The 16,477-nt window shown below is 42.9% G+C and overlaps 1 protein-coding gene across 1 annotated transcript in view; it reads left to right on the top strand.

Annotated features, from left to right (window-relative positions):
• The first annotated feature begins 4,982 nt into the window (after nt 1–4,982).
• MAN2A1 (mannosidase alpha class 2A member 1) overlaps nt 4,983–16,477 on the top strand; it is a 114,546-nt gene continuing 103,051 nt past the window's right edge. Inside the window, exon 1 of the mRNA XM_085213073.1 lies at nt 4,983–5,533. Within this exon, the coding sequence (XP_085069199.1) occupies nt 5,399–5,533 (135 nt within the window). The 5' untranslated portion in view covers nt 4,983–5,398. The remainder of the gene's footprint in view (nt 5,534–16,477) is intronic.

The raw sequence follows: 16,477 nt of genomic DNA on the forward strand, positions 1-16,477 counted from the left end.
TTTACATGACTTTGGTCCTTGTTTTAATCACATCATCTAAAGCAGTGTTTAAAAGCCAGGTACAAAAAGCAAGAAAAGAACTTTGATGTAGTTGAAAGCAATGCCTTATTTTGCTTCACCAGTTACTAATATTTTCGAGAAGAATAACTTGACTGATTGGAATGCCGATTGATTTTTTGCAGTCTGGAGCTTTACATATTCAATAAATGCAAAGACCAGCAAGAACTTCTACACGATACTAATACCAGGTAATGAGGCACTGCAAAACTGTTTTCTGGTTGATTTTTCATTTGGATTTAAATAAAAGTGATCGATCTGACACTGAGGGAACATAAAATGAAAATAAATTAGCTTGACAGAAATGTGAAAGCTTATTGGTTTAAATAAATAAACAAACACGTAAACAAATAAATAAATAAAGGGGAGAAAAAGGAAAAAGAAAGAAAGAGAAGACAGGAAGGAGGAGGCGAAAACTGAAAAAGTGGTAAAGGGAGGAAAGGGAACCTGCCAAGGTAGCCAAATTTCTAAGTTCCTTAAGAAATTCCTGAGACCAATTGAAGTTTTCAAATACAAAATTTGTTGATTAATTGCTGCCTAGTTCAATTATTATGATTTTAAAACACAGTGATATACTTACTGAAGTTACAAGTATTTTAAAATAGATAGGCTAAATTTCATGATTTAAAAGTCATCAACTTGGTGTGGAAACAAATTTCTGTCAGTAAATGCTTTCATAGACTTTTGTTTTTTATTTTTACAATACTGTAAAAATATGGCTGTTACCAGCCATAATTATAGCTTCTCTCCTAGAACGGACTATACTTTTCTTTACCTGAAATTCTGTGATCATTACAAATATAGAAGTTATCCAATTGGGTGGTACTCACACATCTATATTGGTCTGAAGCTAAATATGTTGTGGTATGTATTATGATTCATCTGAGCATGAACACGGAAGTAAAAGTAAGCAGAAATACTTATAGAAATGCTGTGGAAGTATGATGAGGTTTCTTAATGCAAGGTTTGTTAATGATTAATGTTTGTTGCTGATTTTGGATATTACAGTAAAACAAAGCTGAACCTCATCAGAGGTCACTAAGAATCAAATCAGTTCATCCAAGCTTGTCAGCAGAAAGTGATTTCATCTAACCAGTTATGTTTAACCTGGAGGAAACAAGAGCTATTGATTACCTCTGCACTGCTGTTTTTACTGTAGGCTACTTATAGTGAGACTTCCAGGATGAAGCATCAGCCTTCCTCTGATCCCACATCCCCTGAGTGCCACAACCTTTTCTTCTTGGTTTTCACTGTCTGCCTCCTTGTCTCTTCAGCATGGATGTAGATGTCTGAAGCAGGGAAGCAGCTTCTTGGGCCATTTCCCTTGCAATTCATAGAAGACATGCAGTACCTGAAGAATAATTTGTCTGAGTCTTCCTTCCCTTCCCTCCTTCCCTTCCCTTCCCTTCCCTTCCCTTTTTTCTCCCTCCTTCCTTCCTTCCTTCCTTCCTTCCTTCCTTCCTTCCTTCCTTCCTTCCTTCCTTCCTTCCTTCCTTCCTTCCTTCCTTCCTTCCTTCCTTCCTTCCTTCCTTCCTTTCCTTCCTTCCTTCCTTCTTCTTCCTTCCTTCCTTCCTTCCTTCCTTCCTTCCTTCCTTCCTTCCTTCCTTCCTTCCTTCCTTCCTTCCTTCCTTCCTCCCTCCCTCCCTCCCTCCCTTCCTCCCTCCCTCTCTCGCTTCCTCCCTCTGTCCCTCGCTTCCTCCTTCCCTCTGTCCCTCCCTCCCTCTGTCCCTCTCTCCCTTCCTTCCCTTCCTTTCCTCCCTTCCTTTCCTCCCTTCCTTCCTTCCTTAAAGTTAAAGGTAGGGATTAGACAGACAGTACCCAAATTCAAAAACCAATGTCTAAAAAAATTCACTGTAGCAGTTGCTAATGGCTTCAGGCATATCTGTATTTAATAATAAATTTCTTTACGTGACTGCAATTACTGTCTAGCACTTTTGCATAGGTCTATCCTAACCTCAGCACCCAGGTTGCCATCTTCCTCTAAATGGACAGATAAAAACACAAGCCTAAGTATGTATATACATAATGATACTGTTGTAGAGGCACTTGAACTAGTCCTCTCAGACATACATATATTACTACAGAGCTTTAAAGCATAGGACCAGGTACTCCTTTCAGCACCACCCATGACAGCAATTAGCATGATTCTACGCATAGCTTTACCCTCATCTTAAGCTGTGGACTCTCACTACTTGATGCATACCATCAGAACAGTGAACAGTCAGTACAGCTGCTAATTTCCTTACACTTAAGTAATATTCTGAGAAATTGTAATTTATTAAAAGCATTACTACTCTTCTCAAAATACATGTGAAGAAAGATTTAAGTTCATTGCCTTCATTAACTTCAGCTCCAAATGTGAGCACTGTGACCACAGGTCCGATCACTTGCATCTTGGTAAGAACCCTAACAGCAGAGAATCCTTCACCTGCTCTGTGTCTGGGTGACTTAACACGAGATACAAGCCCTGTAACAGAAATAGGAACAGTGACTGTGGCACTCCTGTTGTCTCAGCCACCTGACCATTACTATCTCTCCACAGTGCTCTCATCTCATTCAACAAACTACTTCTGACCTTTTTAACAAGGGAAATAGAAGGTCTGCTGATGTCTGGTTTGTTCACAGTCCTGTACTTCCCCTGTTCAACGAATGAACTAACTGTGACATGAAATAGATGAGGATATATCTCTGATCAAGCAAATGGTGAGCAAAGGCTTCTCTGTGAACCGTAATAATACATATCCCAAAATCCTGGAATAATTTTTTGAAATCTCACTGTTATCCTACTGTAGATTTAAATACAATTTTCCTCTTGGGAAAGATAAATTTGGAGATAACATCTCACACAGATCACTGCAAGGTTGGATTTTTGATATCTGACAGTCAACGGTTTATGGGCTGATTTGGCACGGTTCTGTGACTAGTGAAGCGGAGGGACTTGCTGATCTGCACCCCAGAAAGGGAAAAGGGAAAAGGATAGAGAGATGGGCCTAAAACAAAACAGTGGCAACGATTTGAGAAGAAACGAACTAATTTACTAAATAAGATATCAGAATGCAAGAGAGCACACTATAATACAATACAGTACAATATAATTAGGATTGAAGGTAATAAATCAAATATACTGAGAGAGAGTGTCTGAAAGTTGAAGGCCTTACTCTAATGCTGAGGCGAGACATGTAGTTGGGATGGGCAGAAGGGAGGAGAGCCCAGTCCTGTCACCCTGCCAGGGATTTTCTCTCTTCTCTGAACGCAGAGTCCTCTGGGGTATGTAGTTCTTCTGCTCTTCTGGGACAGGTACCCAGACTGGAGCATTAACTCTTTAAGTCCCAGTGCACTACGTGATGTTGTGATGTAGAATACCAATAATCAAAAATCATAAAACCATGACACTGACCCCCATTAACAAATTGACAAATGGAGAAAGAAGCGCTTCTACTTATTTTCTGTGTGCGTCTGCCACTAGAGGGGGAATAGAGCAAATGTAAGAAGGTAAGAGCCATGTGTTACATACACTCTTTTGCTTAGCAGAACGCTAAGTGTTTCAAAACTCCTATGTTTTATTCCAGATTCTGCAGGAGACCCACCAGCACTGTCCCTCTGTTAGACTGCTGTGCCTTTCCCCCGCTGTCTTTCACCCTGATCTGCCTCATCTCTAAACTTGCAGCTGTTACCGGTCATCGCTCCTTGCCATTTCTGTATAGCCCCACCCTTTTGTCCATCCCCTGTCCTGTCTCCACTGCACAGCTCCACCCTTCAGCCTTTTTTTTGTCTTCCCTGGTATTACAAAAAACAGACCTGAACTGAAACACAGTCTGTGCGCAAAGCAGTGAGCAGTTCTCTGCCCCCACTCACCCCATGGTGCATTGCACCCCCACCTGTGCTGCAGGAGGACTGCGGGGTCTGCCCGTCCAGAACCACCCAGTACTGTTGCACAGTGGGAGAAGGGGAGGTGGGTGCTTTGGACAGCTGGTCTGGGTCTGCAGGTTCTGTGGGACGCTGCAACACGTTCTCAATACGGACAAACTTAGCGAAGATTTGACTTTCTTGGAGCCTTCAGAAGTCTGAATGTTATTGGTCAGATCTTCTACAGTTTTAACAACTTTAGTGGGATTTTTGTGGAAAAATAAATTAAAAAAAAAACACCAACCACCAGTGGCTTTCAGGCTTCAGATCATGGGGAAGTCAGAGCTGCTTGGCAAGAGCTCACACATGCATTGCCAGAGCTTTCAGCACTGGTGTGGTTCTCATTAACAGGCAGCGTGTCCCAACTAGTTCCCCAAAGCGTTATTCAGACACAGACGCTGGGCATGGACGCTTTCAAATCTCACAAAATCACATCCGTCAAAATTAGGAACTAAACATGGCCGCGGTGGAGGACAGGCACCCTCAGCGCTGGGGCCCCCGTCGCTGAGCCACGAGGTGCATCTGCTGAAGCTTGTTCGAGTGTGGAAAACATCGACTCAATCTGGAACTTGGGGCGATCCCATTTGTCTGCGTAACACTGTACGGGAGGAACAGCGTCAGCACAGCGCACAGTCCTCGTTCTGACAAGTCTCTGCCGAGCACCGGGCTGCCGTCGACCACAGCTACGGGCAAAGAACTCCCTTCCCCGCTTCTCTCCAGGCGGCGCCCCGGGGACAGCCCCCTGCTCCGGCCTTCCGCACCGCTGCCCTCTGCGGGTGGGGCGCGGACAGCGCGGGACCAGTGCCCGCACGGCGGACGAACAGCTGCTCCGCCCCGAAGGCCGCCGCTCGCCCCCTCGGCCCCAGGGCGGCGCGGTCCGTTCCGACCCAACCGATCCGCGGGGCGGGAGCGGGGGCGGTGCCGCTCTCGTGACCTGCACCCGGCACCGCCCACCCGCGTGGGGGCGGAGCGCGGCGCTCCGGCGGCGGCGGGGCCGGGTGCTGGCGGGCGGGGGTTCCTTTCGGCGCGGAGCGTGTGCGCGGCGGCGGCAGCGCTCCGGCCGCGGGGCGGGGGAGGAGGTGCCAGACTCCGGTGCCACTTGCCGGTGGCGAGGAGGAGCGGAGCGGCCGGAGGAGGAAGGAAAGCGGGGAACAGCGGTGTTCGCTCGGCCCCGCGGCGTGCCACCACCACTTCCCTGCCGGGTGCAGCCCGAACCTGATCCGCTGCCGGAAACTGCCGGCTCGCCTCCGGCCGCGGCGCGGGGCTCCGCGCGGTGCTCTGTGCCCGGCGCGGGGGGCGACTTCTCGCACTTCTCCGGAGAGCGCTCGGGGCTGCCCCGCCGGAGGAGCGCCGTTGCCGCCGTGCCGCCGCCAACCGGTGCGGGGGCAGAACTTTCCCGCGGCTGCACCGTGCGGGGCGGCGGGAGCGCGGCGCGATGAAGCTGAGCCGGCAGTTCACGGTGTTGGGCAGTGCAGTGTTCTGTGTGGTGATCTTCTCCCTCTATTTGATGCTGGACCGGGGACACTTCGACCACCCCAAAAGCCCCCGCCGAGAGGGCACCTTCCCCAAGGTGAGCGGGGCGCCTTCGGGCCGCGGCGGGGCGAGGGCGAACGAGCGCCCTTCACACCGCGAGGGGAGAGGGCGGAGGGGACAGGGAAGCGAAGGGGGAGGGACGCCCACTTCCTGCCCTCGAGCCGCTATGCCGGGAGTAGCGGAGAAGCGCGGCTGCGCTCCTCGGCGGCGGCGGCAGCCGCGGCGGGGCGGGTGGGCCGGCGGGGCAGGACGCGCGGTGCCGCCTCTGGGCGGCGCTGCCGAGCGCGGCGCGGGCAGGGAGGGGCGGTGCTGCCTCCGGCCGCGGCGGGGCCTGGGGGCGGCTGAGGGGGGCGCGGGCTCTTCGCGAGCTGCGCTTGCAGCCGGGGAGGCTGGAGAACTGGAGGGCGAGCCTCAGCGGCGTCAACAGGTGGGCCGGGGGGCACGCCGAGTTCGCTGGGGCCGCCGCTGTCACAGCGTTGGTTTGGAGCCGGAGGTGGCTCGCAGCTGGCAGCGCGGTGTGGCTGTTGGATGGAGCGTGTCCGAACAGCTCGCCTTGTCTTGGTGCCTGCATGGGTGGAAAGCTAAAAGCTGCGTAGTTGTAGTGTTAAAATAAGCTATCTTTATTTGCAACAGGAATTAAAGTATTTTGGAGAACACGCAGCATGCTGTGCAGGAGGACTGAACTGCTGCGTATAAAGAGTTTTACGTTCTTGCAGTAGTAGACCAGAATTACAGGAAATCAGGAACTGAAGATACCGTTCGTTTTGCTTTCTTGTATTTATTCTGCTTGAGAAATTAAACAACTGGAAGCGTCTTAGTGCAGCAATGAGGTATCAGGTGGAACTCAGAAGGCATGCCAAAAAAGTAACATCTTATTTTTTTGATAGAGTAACTAGCTTCTCTTTTAGTGCAAAGATAACAGCTGACACCATTTTATTTTTGGCCAAGTTAAAAGCTTCAACTTCAGTATAGGAAAGGACACAGCTCTGTTCAGCCTCTGCTTCTTGGAGTTGCAGTTCAGCGGTCAGCTACTGGCTGTTTTTGGTACTAGGAGAATGGGAGAGAAGCAGTGGAGAAGAAAGACCAGACTTTTGCAGCTGCATTTGGTTGGTCTGTAACTCCAGCAGGAAGATAATGTGTGTGGTACTGGTAAAAGCTACTGTAAGTGCTGTTTTAGTGATACGGTCACTGCTAGAATTAGCATAGCATCTTTTATCTTTGTATTACTAGTTGAGTTTAATTCTGGTGAAGAATGGAATAGGAAAGCACATCTTTTTTATGTGATGATTGGTTTCAAAAACTGAAGTGAATATGGAAGATCTATTGGATATGTTCGGTTTTCCGTTGTCAGTATCTTGCAGTTGAAATTCCAATAGTGTAACATTGGTCTTGCAGTGTAGAGTTAGGTAGAGGAAAACATTCTACTGTCTGTCCTCCTCCTCCTCTTTTTTTCTGCCTTTTTCAAACAGAAATCTCTTTAAAGCTGGTTGCTCTCACTGCAGAATCCTCTGCCAGCACTGTTTCACTCCTTCTTTTGGGTGAATGACTACCCTTTTCCTTCCTATTTCTTTATCCTTTGAGAAGATTACATGTTAAGCTGATGGAACTTTTTTTGCTGCCCTTTGGGCTCTGAATAGAATTTTTTTCACTGTTTTAAAAACTGGAATGCTTCTGAGCCCTATCATGCATCAGCTTAAAGTAGAAATGGAAGATGAAGAAGGGCAAGGGAAGCTACCTAAAATGTTTGAGGAGAATATGCTGTTTTAGCTTATAGGAAAACTATGTCACTGTAGCATTTCCAGAATGCTGTTTTCTGTACGTTAAGTGAAACTACTCACAGATGTAAAAACTTCAAGCAGTTTTTGTTTGTGGAAAGCTTTGGCAGCAGTGTATTGCAAGTCTGTGGATACAGGAGGACATTTTTTTCATGATGACAAAGGTCAGGTTTTTTCTTACTGGTTAGAAAAAGGAATTTTTTTATGACTTTTTTTGATAGCTTCAATTTATCTTTTTCTGATCTGATAATGTGTTAGTTTTTCAACTTCATTTCAGCTTTGTTACAGCCCTGCCAGGAGACCTCGCATGTCCTGAAGGTTACCCTTCCTAATGTGTGTTTTATGTAACCTCAGAGATCAGAAGTGGATACCACTGGAGGCATCCTCCACTCTGAAGCTTATGAGTGTGTGTCTGCCTACACTTCAATTTCTGCCAGGATTAGAGCTGGGATTTCTAGCTGGCAGTGCCTGTTGACTGCATTACTTAAAGAATGTGGTACCCAGTGGTAAAATGGTGATGATTACTGTTCAGATTTCATTTACACAGTTTCTTCCAGATGCTATTTGTTGCATGATTTCATGATAGTGTGCATCAGACTGAGGCTTGTGAACCTGTCTACTTTCAGCTGCATCTGCTGTTGTGTTCAAGGATTGCTCTTCCTGAGCTTGATTTCTAGTTTGAGAGTTCAGGTAGTTGTTCAAGTATGCCAACAGAAATAATTGCCAAAATAATTTTGGGAGGAGATCTCCCAAGAAGCATAAATATCCGTAGGCAAGTGCCTTTACATGTTCTCTAACTAAAATGCTTGAAAATGCTTTTCGCTGCTGTGTGAAAGAGAATCTGCGGTCTGACTCAGGAGGTGGTGATAATATCTTCTGTTCAGGGGCTGAATTTGCAAAAGCTGGCTTTGGTAGTCACTTCCAAAGTGAATGTGGTCCATGCACCATTGTGAAGTGGCATTACGGCAACTGTAATAGCACTTGAACTAATGAGATAATTTATAGCCTTGTCATCACTAATGGTTCATTTAAATCATATCAGAAGATCTGCATGTTGCTGTAGATAGGAAGTCCCTGAGAATTTTGGGAAGATTAGGTACCTGCAGTCTACAGAGATTAAGACTTGCCTCTCTTCTGATTCCAACATGTGACTTCATGGATCCTGTCTGATTACTGTAAATGTATCGTTCTTAATGTAGCCTTATCACAAGCTCTGTCCTTCTCTCATAACTTATTTGTAGCCACTGTAGGATCTCTTCTTGGTGTAGTTACCATGGACTGTGGTTTTCTTCCACAGGAATTGTTTCCTTCCTCTCCTGTGCTATTTTTCTATATTTTCCTTCAGTATTACTCTGATGTGGATCTCCAAAGTCCAGAACTGTTACCGTGACTGCTTCCCATTAATACTCTGCTCTGGAAGAGCATTTTACTTAAAATCTCCTTAGAGAGCTTATCAGCAGTTAATAATAACCTGCTCAATACAGTTCAGGCATTGCTATGTGTACTTGTTTTAACCTTCTTATTTTAGTCAGTGTTTTTACTATAATGGTTACGCTAGTTATATAAGTTCTGGAGAGTAACAGCAGAATTACTGCTGCATACCTTTCCCATTTCTCCACTCCTTTAAGTAAACAAATAGAAGCTGCTGGGGAAAGTACCTCCTTTTGGTAAGGCTGTCTGAAAACATCTGTGACTGTGTGAATGGAGAGGAGAATGCTCCAGCTATCAGTTCTTTGCGTTTAGAAAGCTAATGAAAGATCCTGAAAGTGAGAAGGACAAATTGTACAGCTGATTTGCATGCCTACTGCCCTGCCTCGAAATAAGATGCTTCCTGTCTCAAGACACACAAGGATTCTGTGTGTCTGAGCATCCTGTCTCAGGATAGGAATGATGTTTCTGTATTGTGCAGAGACAAGCTCGAGGTGGAGGAATAACCTTAGGTGCATTTTTGTATTATTATTGAATTGAATCAGTCCTCAGCTCTTACCATTGTGTAAATCACCTAGTGAAATTTACAAAGGAAAACAAACAAAAAAAGTCATAGTGTATATTGCTTCTGTCTGTAATAACATAATTCTCAGAGATATCTTGTGACTGTCTGGTGGAATGAGGTTTTGGAATGGTGCTTAGTTCTTTGCTGTGTCTTGTGCACTGAGTGTCAGGTACACGGGATTCTTGGGCTAGATTGATACACCTAAATAAAAATTTCATTCAAATCAAGTCTGAAGTGGAGCAGCTTCACTTGAAGATCCAGTGTTACACAGATGAATATCAAATACGAATAAGCATATATTAATCTATTTCCTATTTTGGATTCAAATAACTTTAATAAGCCTAACTGCTTATTTTCTCAACTAACTTTACCTTGAGCTGAAGTAAATCCACAAAAGCTGTTCATTTACAGAAGCTGGTGGAGTATTTTTTTTGATTCTGAATTTTGCTTGACTTGAGCCTTAGAGAGCATGGTGCACTCTTAAGACAAAGAAATACATTAAAAATCCAATGTTTCTTAAATGAAGTGGAAGATTTGTTTGGAGGCAAGAATATTTTTGCTTCAGAAATACGTCCTTGGTATAGTCTTTACTCTTGTGCCTGAGCAAGTTGCTGCCAGCAACACAACAGAGCATCCTCTCTCACTACTTGGATGGTGACGCTCCGAGCTTGGAAGGAAGCAGGTTTTTTTTCTAACCACTTTCAGATAGCTTACTTTTGGCTTTTATGGGACATATCGTCACCACGTGCAAAGATATTTCTGGAGATATGTTTTTGTAACTCAGATCTGCCACAGTTCTGGTTGATAACCGGAGTAGGATGAAGTAATTGCTCCTTTTTATCTTAAGTCTTTCCCTTAAACTTTATTAGAAGGAAAACACAAACATATATTGCAACTTCAATCCTTAGTGTTTTGCTGTTTTTTCTTTTTCTTTTTTTTTTTTTTTTAAACAGTCATTTGGTCATTTGCTGTATCAAATTCCTTCTCCAGTGCTTTATTATTTCAAACTTACTCTGACACTCTCATGTATGTGAAATGCTTTTATTGGCTCTGTAGCTGCATTGTCTTGAACAGAGATGATGAAATACAGTTCTCTAAAAGCAGTTGGCTTGTTCTTTCATTTCCTATATCCTTCCAGCAAAGGATTAAGGCCTGGTTGTTGATGTTACTACTAAAGCTTCTCTGCTGGCTTCCTGTTTTCAAAGCATCCACGTGATGCTTCATATATTTTTCAACAAAAAATACAAGTAGTGATTATTGCACTGCACAGTGTTATTTAATCTGTGCTTACCAGTTGTTTGGAGGTAATACCACCTGGCTAAAATATAAATCACAGTAGTTTGGAGCAGTAATTGGGGCCAAATACATGGCAGAAACACTGGCAGCTCTCTGAGTCTGAGGACTGAACAAAGGCATCTTGTGAGCTTTGCTCTGGAGTTCCTCTGCTGAAAGGCAGCCTGCCTTCAGTTAGCCTCAGTTTCCTTTAGGTAGCTGTAACTGCAGTGCATCATCGGCTTAGGCTTCATGGTTGCTGTGCCCCTGTTCTGTGCAGTACATACTTCAACTCCCTTCAGTGTTAGCAAGTCTTTATGCCTTTTGCTTTCGAAATCACAGAATCACAGAATGTGAAGGACTGAAAGGGACCTGATATGCCAGAAATACACATCTCAGCTGTAGTTTTGCTAGACATGTAGCGAAGTAAGTGAAATCAGTGGCTTACCTAAACTACAAATGCTTACCTTTTGTTGCTTCATGTTCTTAGCATGATCTCATAAAAATATTACAGCAAGCTCAGTTAGAATGGTTCTCTGAAGGCGGGAAATTTTGCTAGACCAGTCTGGTGGCCTTCTCTGATGGAATGACAGCATTGGTGCACAAAGAAACTGAAGTCATCTTCCTGCACTTCTGCAAGGCCTTTGACAGGGTCCAGTGCCACATCTTTATCTCTGAACTGAAGAGAGATGAATACAAAAGACAGACTACTTGGTGAGTAAAGAATTGTTTGGAAGGTTGCAGCCAGGAGGTTGTGTTAAGTGGCTCTGTGTCCAGGTGGAAGCTGGTGACAAATGGTGTCCGCAAAGGGTTCATCTCAGGACCAGTGCTCTTCAGCATCTTTATCTGTGACATAGACAGTGGGACAAAGTGCATCCTCAGAAATTTTGCTGATAACTCCAAGCAGAGTTGTGCAGTTGGTATGATGGAAAGAATGCCATCCAAAAAGACCTGTACAGACTTGAAAAGTGAGCCCATGTGACCCTAGTGAGGTTTAACAAGATCAAGTGCAAGGTACTGCACTTGGGTCGTTGCAATCCCAGGTAAGAGTACAGACTGGGAGAAGAACTCATTGTGAGTGGCCCTGCAGAGTACTTGGGGATCCATAGACGAGAAACTGGACAAGAGCCATAAGTGTGTGCTTGTAGCTTAGAAGGCCAATAGTGTCCTGGGCTGCATCAAAAGAGGAGTGGCCAGCAGGGAGAAGGAGGTGATTGTCTCTTTCTCTTCTGCACTTGTGAGGCCTTATCTGGAATACTGCATCTAGGCTTGGGGCCTCAAAACAAGAAAGATATGGAGATGTTAGAGATGTCTAGATGAGGCCACGAAGATGACTTGAAGGCTTGAGCACCTCTCTTATGAGGAAAAGTAGGGGGAGCTGGGCTTATTCAGCCTGGATATTGGCGCACCTCATTGTGGCCTTCTAGTACTCAAAGAAAGCTTTGAGAGACAGGGTTTTTACCTGTTCTGATAATGATACAATGTGGGGGCAATGCCTTTTAAGTGAAATAGAAAAGATGTAGGTTAGATGTTAGGAGGAAATTCTTTTCTCAGAGGAAGATGGAGCATTGGCACAGGCTGCCCAGAAAAGCTGTGGATGCCCCATCCCTTGAGGTGTTCAGGGCTAGACTGGATAGGGCCCTGGTGTAGCCTAACGTAGCGGTTGGCAACCCTGCCCATGGGAGTTTGGAACTGGAATGATCTTTAATGTTCCTTTCAACATAAGCTACTGTGTGAGATCATTAAAAAGGTTATTTAGGTAATTTTTACTAATAAAAATAAGTCTTCTCAGTTTAATAATGGTATAAACCTTGACTTGTGCTTGTGACTGATGTTTGTTTTTTTTTCATTGTGTTCAATCTTGCATGCCCACCACCCCGTGGTGCAGACCCTTTCCCTGACACCCAGCTGCCCCTCCCCTGACACAGCTCCATGCCGTTTCCTCAGGCCCTGTCGCTGTCACACAGAGCAGAGCTCAGCGCTGCCCTCCACTCCCTGTGAGGAGCTGCAGGTGCCACAAGGCCTCCATTCAGCATCTGCTGTGGGCTGAACACACCCAGGGACTTCAGCCACTCCTCACACACCTTGCCCTCCTTCTCCGCCTTTTTGACTTCCTTTGTATGCTCCGGTAGTTTTATGTCGATGCATTGTGGCATCCAAACCCACACCCAGTGCTCCAGGTGAGGCTACACAGTGCAGAGTGGGATAGCCTTTCCCTCACTGGCTGGCATTGCTGGGCCTGATGTACCCAAGGGTACGGTCGGCCCTTTGGGCTGCAGTGGCACACTGCTGGCTCCTGTTCAACTTCCTGTTGATACTTCACTGCAGGCAGTGTTTCATTGTGTTACTGGACTTTCCTCCTTGTGCTGGGTAACACTGTGCTCTTTTCTGAAGTGATTCCTTACTACAGTATCAAATACAAATAGACTGGAACAAGTAGGAGACAGTGAGAAAGCAGACTGTTTGGACAAGTTTGGGTCTTGAAAAGAGTAGAAACATAAAGAAATGTCACTCCTACATATGATGGTAGGAGCAGGTTGTTCAGTGCAGCATGTGCATGGATTTTTTTTAATTCCCCCCCCTCATTGGGTGAAGAATTAATTTGGGTTATCTTCACTTTTGACTGAAACTAAATCTTCCAACCCCATATAACTTTGAGGATGCTGAAGGGATGAGCTGCTCGGGTGGAGCCATTCTACCAGAGCAGCTTTACCTAGCTTCAGTACTGCTGGATTTGTTGGTACTTTGCTCTACATAGAATCATAGAATATCCTGAGTTCATGTAGTAGTATTTATCATCACTGTGAAGTGAGAGCTATGTTGCCTTTCTTACTTTTAAGTAAAATCTTTATTTGTATAGCCCTTTAATATTTGAAGGTGGTAAAAATGTCTTTCTTTCATTTCTCTCCAAAGCTACTAAAAAGTAGTTGACTGGCTTTGTAAGTCAAATGATTCACATAATTTCACACTGCATTTCCTTATGTAAAATAAGCATGTAGATTCATAGAGTGGTGTTTAGTTGTCTCCATTTAGACTGAGCAATAGTTATCCAGAAAGTATATCTCCCATTTTCTATATGGTTGAGTGTAACTCAATGTCTTAGAGGAGAACTGCTTCTGTTCTAGGAAGAACTAATGCTATAAATTCTGGGCAAAATCTGCTAGTGCTTATGAATTGCACAGCAATCCATGTTTTGCTGTCCAGTATTTACAAAGCCATTTAGACTACAGTATTTCAGATACAATTGAGTAAGATAAAATTAATGCATCTCTGCTCAGTTATTAAAATAAAACTGCCCTCAACTTCCAATATGTGGAAAACTTTCTAACGTAATTTAGAAAAATACTGTTAGAGTATGATGTTAGTGATCAGTAGAGATCCTATGTGTTTTATCTTCTGTTTTATCTTTTAATTAGACTTATCTGGTGCTCTTCTAATGTGTTGCTAAACTGTTTTACTAGTAAGTTGATATCAATCAACTGGCAGCTAGCAAATGGAGCAATGTAAGTCAGCTACCTTTCTCTATCAGTGTTGAAGCTGAATTCCATTTGTGTTATTGTCTTGATAGCTTACTGTGTTTTTCTTGTTTATTTCAAATTCTACAGTAATTTCATTAACAAATACTACATTTTAAACATTGTATACTTCTACCCACTAAAAATGAGAAAGGAGAAAAGGTGAATATAGATTGGAGGAGAAAAAAAAAGCTTTTGGTAAGGGTTCTGTATGAAATTATGAACAAGAGAGTGGATTCTTGACACTCACTATTTTTATACTAAATGAAATCTGGGATCCAATTTTAGTTTGTGATACTGCTGTTTCTTAAAGTTAAATTCAATAGCTGATATATTGTATAATGAAAATTGAAAATATCTTCAAAATCTACAAAGACTTGGTTACCTGTCAGTTTTAAATTGGATACTGCGTGAGGCAGTAGTTAAATATTCTTTACTATAGCTTATTATTTGATGTTTTCCCTTCAAGCTGAATTATTAAACATCTTGTTTGAAATGTTTGTAAGAGAGACATGATACGTCTCATAGTCTTTGGAAAAGAAAGCAGATAGTTTTAATTAATGTCTGTTGTTAGTTTCCACCATGGGAGGTTAGGTAAAGAAGATGAAATAATTACATGCTTAATATTCTCATAAAAATCACTGCTCTTCAGTGTTCTAAGTAGACTTGAATTCTCTACCTTAAAAATAAATTATTGATGGAAATTTATTGTGATATATAAAATTGTTACTTGAAGATGGATGGGAAAAAAGTTGCTACTTGGATACAAGAAGAAGGGAGCTTAGTTTTAAAATATTTTTGCCGTATAATACACTGTAAAATGCTTGAACATACAGATATTTTAGGGTTGAAAGTACAGAAATTTAAGCAAAACGTCTATCTTATAAGAAATATAACGTGATCTCTGACTTTGGAAGTTTGTGCCAGAAGCTGGCAGTATACACCAATGGAAGGATGAGTCTAAACATGCATTCACTGTTACTTCTTGAAATGTTCTGTCTGCTGTTGACTGCTTGGCAAGTACTCAGCTAGATGACATGAGGTAGATTAGTGGTGTAATCAGTAATAGGATAGTTGGTGGGCTGTTGGTAATCACTATAAGGCTCTTCACTTGAAGGCATAGATAAAATATTTCTAAAACATACATGAATGAGAAGATAAGTTTTAAACAGTTGTATGTTTTTACAGTTGCAGAAGAAGAGTATATAGCGGTGAGATAGGTGAGAATAAAATTTTCACTGCTTAATCATTTGATAATTTTGAGCTATAATCATATGCAATGAAACAGGAAATACCTACAGTAGATGATGGATGTATTTTAGCTTTTTAAGAATCTAAATATCAAAGGCTGCATTGGACAGCCTGTATAGTCTGAATGCGTATTATTTTATATTGGTCTTTCAGAGTGGCATAACTGGATGTTATCTGAGTGTAGAAACTTTTCCGTGGTGGTTTTTTTTTTTTTTTTTGTTTTTTTTTTTTGGTTTTGCATATCAGACTTTGAAAGGGAAAATACTGATTTTATAAAATGTGTACCTACAATATTTAATGTAGTTTGTGAAAGATTCGTTGTTTCTTCTGAGCCACTAGGGGGCATGAGATGACACTTTTTTTTTTCTTCCTTTCGTATGTCCTGTCATCCGCATATTGATCTCATGTTCTTTGTTTATTTTATTTTGTAAGTTTCTAGTATTTGACTTCAGTCACTCTTTAGATTCTAGGGTCTTTGCCTTACATCTCAGTTAACATAATCTGGATCTATTGTCAAGATGCACTTTTGTCTTTTGAGAAACAATAAGGTTTTACATGTATTATATTAAAAACTGTTACTGTTTTCAGGATGCATAACACTAAGAACAGAATGAAACACTGAATCAGCATTTTTTGCATTGGCTGGAAAATGAGGGGACAAACTTACCAACTGTAAAATTTAAAAAAGACTAAAACTTATCTTCTGCATAATTACAAAGAACTGCTGTAGAGATAAAATTACGTAAATGACTAGTAGAGCTCAAGAGGATGACTGGTATCTTGTATCAGGGGATGCATTTTTCTACAGACTTCCAAAACAGAGCAGAATTTAAAATACAGTGCTCATCACAATTTTAAAAGAAGGTTTAATCTTGCAAACTACAGAAGTTGGAATTAGTTGACTTTTGAACAAGGCAATTTGTACATTAAGGAGAAAATGGAAGGCTCTTAAGTGAATGCTTGTCATGGGGGGAAAACGTCTAATACACTGAGGCTATTGCTGATGCTTTTTTATTCTACTTCCTACTTTCCATAGAAAAGTGTTTAACTTGTCATTAAAAGCATAGGTCACAGGAGGGTTGTCTGCTGAATGACTGTTATTTGTATTTTGTGTAATGGGTGAAACATAAACACTTGAATCAGCAGATTATTTTGTTGCAATTACAACTTCTTGA

Source organism: Meleagris gallopavo, chromosome Z (assembly GCF_905368555.1).
Source record: "Meleagris gallopavo chromosome Z, MGAL_WU_HG_1.1, whole genome shotgun sequence".
Lineage (NCBI taxonomy): Eukaryota > Metazoa > Chordata > Aves > Galliformes > Phasianidae > Meleagris > Meleagris gallopavo.